The sequence below is a fragment of the Aplysia californica genome, unplaced genomic scaffold (genome assembly GCF_000002075.1).
Source record: "Aplysia californica isolate F4 #8 unplaced genomic scaffold, AplCal3.0 scaffold00385, whole genome shotgun sequence".
Taxonomy (NCBI): Eukaryota; Metazoa; Mollusca; class Gastropoda; order Aplysiida; family Aplysiidae; genus Aplysia; species Aplysia californica.
The window spans coordinates 365,317-367,697 of record NW_004797655.1 but is presented as its reverse complement, the minus strand read 5'-3'; the positions used below and the strand labels follow the sequence as shown (position 1 = coordinate 367,697).

General features: G+C 42.1%; 1 protein-coding gene across 1 annotated transcript; it reads left to right on the top strand.

The window, feature by feature from the left end:
- Positions 1–372: 372 nt before the first annotated feature.
- On the top strand, positions 373–1,851 carry LOC101863118. The gene has a single exon (XM_005103665.1). The coding sequence runs from the start codon at positions 373–375 to the stop codon at positions 1,849–1,851; it is 1,479 nt and encodes a 492-aa protein (XP_005103722.1).
- The last annotated feature ends 530 nt before the right edge of the window (positions 1,852–2,381 follow it).

The following is a 2,381-nucleotide window of genomic DNA, read 5'->3' as shown; positions in this document are numbered from 1 at the left end:
ACTTCTCTCATTACCACAAACTCTTTCCCCCCGAATATCACTCATCACCCAGGACAGACGTCACCATCCCGACCTAAGTAGCAACTCTTAACGCCAGTTCCGGCCGCCACTCAGCCCACGTTCTCGGGAACGTTCCACACATATACAAATGATGAGAGGCAATAACTCTGACTGTCAACACCAGGGACTACCCACTGCAGTCACGAGTTGACATCTGGGATAAGGAGTAATATATAAATTTAAGTTTAATAAGTAGCACACCGCAGCAAATAGCCTACAAAAGTCGCAACTGCAGACGAAGACAACGAAAGTTTCCCTCTACTTTTCAGGCTGTGACAAGTCGCCATCGTAGTTGGATGTATAACAGAAATAATGACGGAATATAGGGTCTTGTCCGTTGCGGTGCTGTGCCTGTGGTTCCTGTCTATGGTCTGCTTAGCATGCAACCGAAACTCAGACCGGAAATATGAAACAAGGTTTTGTAAGTCCAGAAAGGAGGTGATCAAAGGTTTTCCCACTCTCATATCTGAGCACTCCCTGAAGAACCCAAGCTGCGTTACGGCTTTCTCTTCACGTTTAAACACTCACACATTGGTTGACAACTGGTGGACATTGTTGGATTCCAAACAAACATGGGTGTTTTGTCCGGCTGGATATTTCTTACAAGGGTTCAAGTTCACTAAGAATGAGAACGGTATTCACGCTTTGGAAGAGGGCCGATGTACGAAGGAGGTTAGCGCACCCAGCTCTTACGAGCGATGTTATAGACAGGACACCACGACATCCACCATGTGCGATAAGGACTACTTTCTTGCAGGACTGCAGAGAGACTCTTGCCGTGGTTGGAGTTGCGTGAGGATGTTGAAGTGTTGTAGTATGCCCTCCTCTCGTGAATTCATAATCGATTCTCTTGAAGTCGCAAAGGACAAGATCATGCTGCAATCTCTGAAAGGACTGGCTGAGATCGCATCTTTTCTGGGCTATGATGGGGCTAAAGGTTGCTTTGGGCAAGAAGTTGGGGACAATTTCGTGAAAAATGGAACTGCTTGGGAGGCGAAGAAGTGTGAGCATAGAGACAATCCTCAGCTAAAAATCAGTTATAAGGATTGGAAGTTCACAGTGCTGAGTCACTCCTATTCGAAGCCGAAAACTGTAGACTTACCACCGGAAGAAATTGACAGGGGTGATTTTATCAATGACAGTCCATTACCAATTATGGAAACGGTTAGGAACACCTTCAACATCAGCCGTACTGTAAAACACACACTTAAGAGTCCGTGGAAGGGACCCGATGGGATAGGAGTTGAGGTGAGCTACTATCCTGTATTTAATACTGGAGACCTCGGGAAAGAATTCGTCTTCGATATAACTTCCGACCAAGGAAAAGCAAAGACGATTAAAATAACGAGTACAAGGAGACAATCTGAAAGGCACAGAGAACTGGGGCCTTACACAGAATCGAGATGGACAGCGGATCTGTACAGGAAACAGACCACACAGAATTATCAGGCCACCATTCTCATCCATTGTTCTGTGCAGTTGGAGGGGCGCCTTAAAACTGAAATTGCACAGCTCACTGAATATACTGACGACCTCAAACGATACACGGAGAAAAGTGGTAATGACGCAGTGTACCAATTTGGCGATGAAGGCAAGCCGTTTTTTGTTGCTTTGTCAGACGAACAAGAGCTATGGGATAAATCTACTTTGGACAGTCAGGTGATGGACATACTAGTAGAAAGGCTCGTTGATCGTAAGAGATATGAGTTTGTTCTGGAAGGAAAGTTCGAAGACACTCATGGTGACTTCATAGACATAGGGTTTGCTGAAAACAACATGACAATGACGTAGAATCTACATACGTTTTCTATGAGTAGGAAGAGGAAAAATAGCCAAGTTGCTACCCTTGGTGAGTTATTATGATTCATGGGTATTTTCTTCTGCCAATAAATACCTTCTCTTTTCTGTAATATTCATCTCTGGAAATATTCGTTCTTAGGCAGGAAAGACATCTCTGAGCTGACTCTTAGTAAATGTTTTATTGAGAATAGTTTGTGCAAATAATATTTCCTCCTATTTATATTACTCTAGATTTCAAGGACTGGTTGAAATTCACATTTTTGTGCTTACTATTATCTTTTTCGATTTTGTTTTGGTTTTACCTGTGTATATCAGTTACTAAATTTAATTTTTCTTTGAGTAATAACTACTTTAGTCATAAAGAATTGAATTTATACAGGAGTGATAATGTGTGATTATGTCCTCCAGACTCTCATAATGTTTCAGATCCTATGCTAAGAAGAATCGTATATTGTAATTTATTCTACAATCTAAAGTACGAGGTACTTGAATATTAGTATGCTGTTTCACGTTTTGGTGTT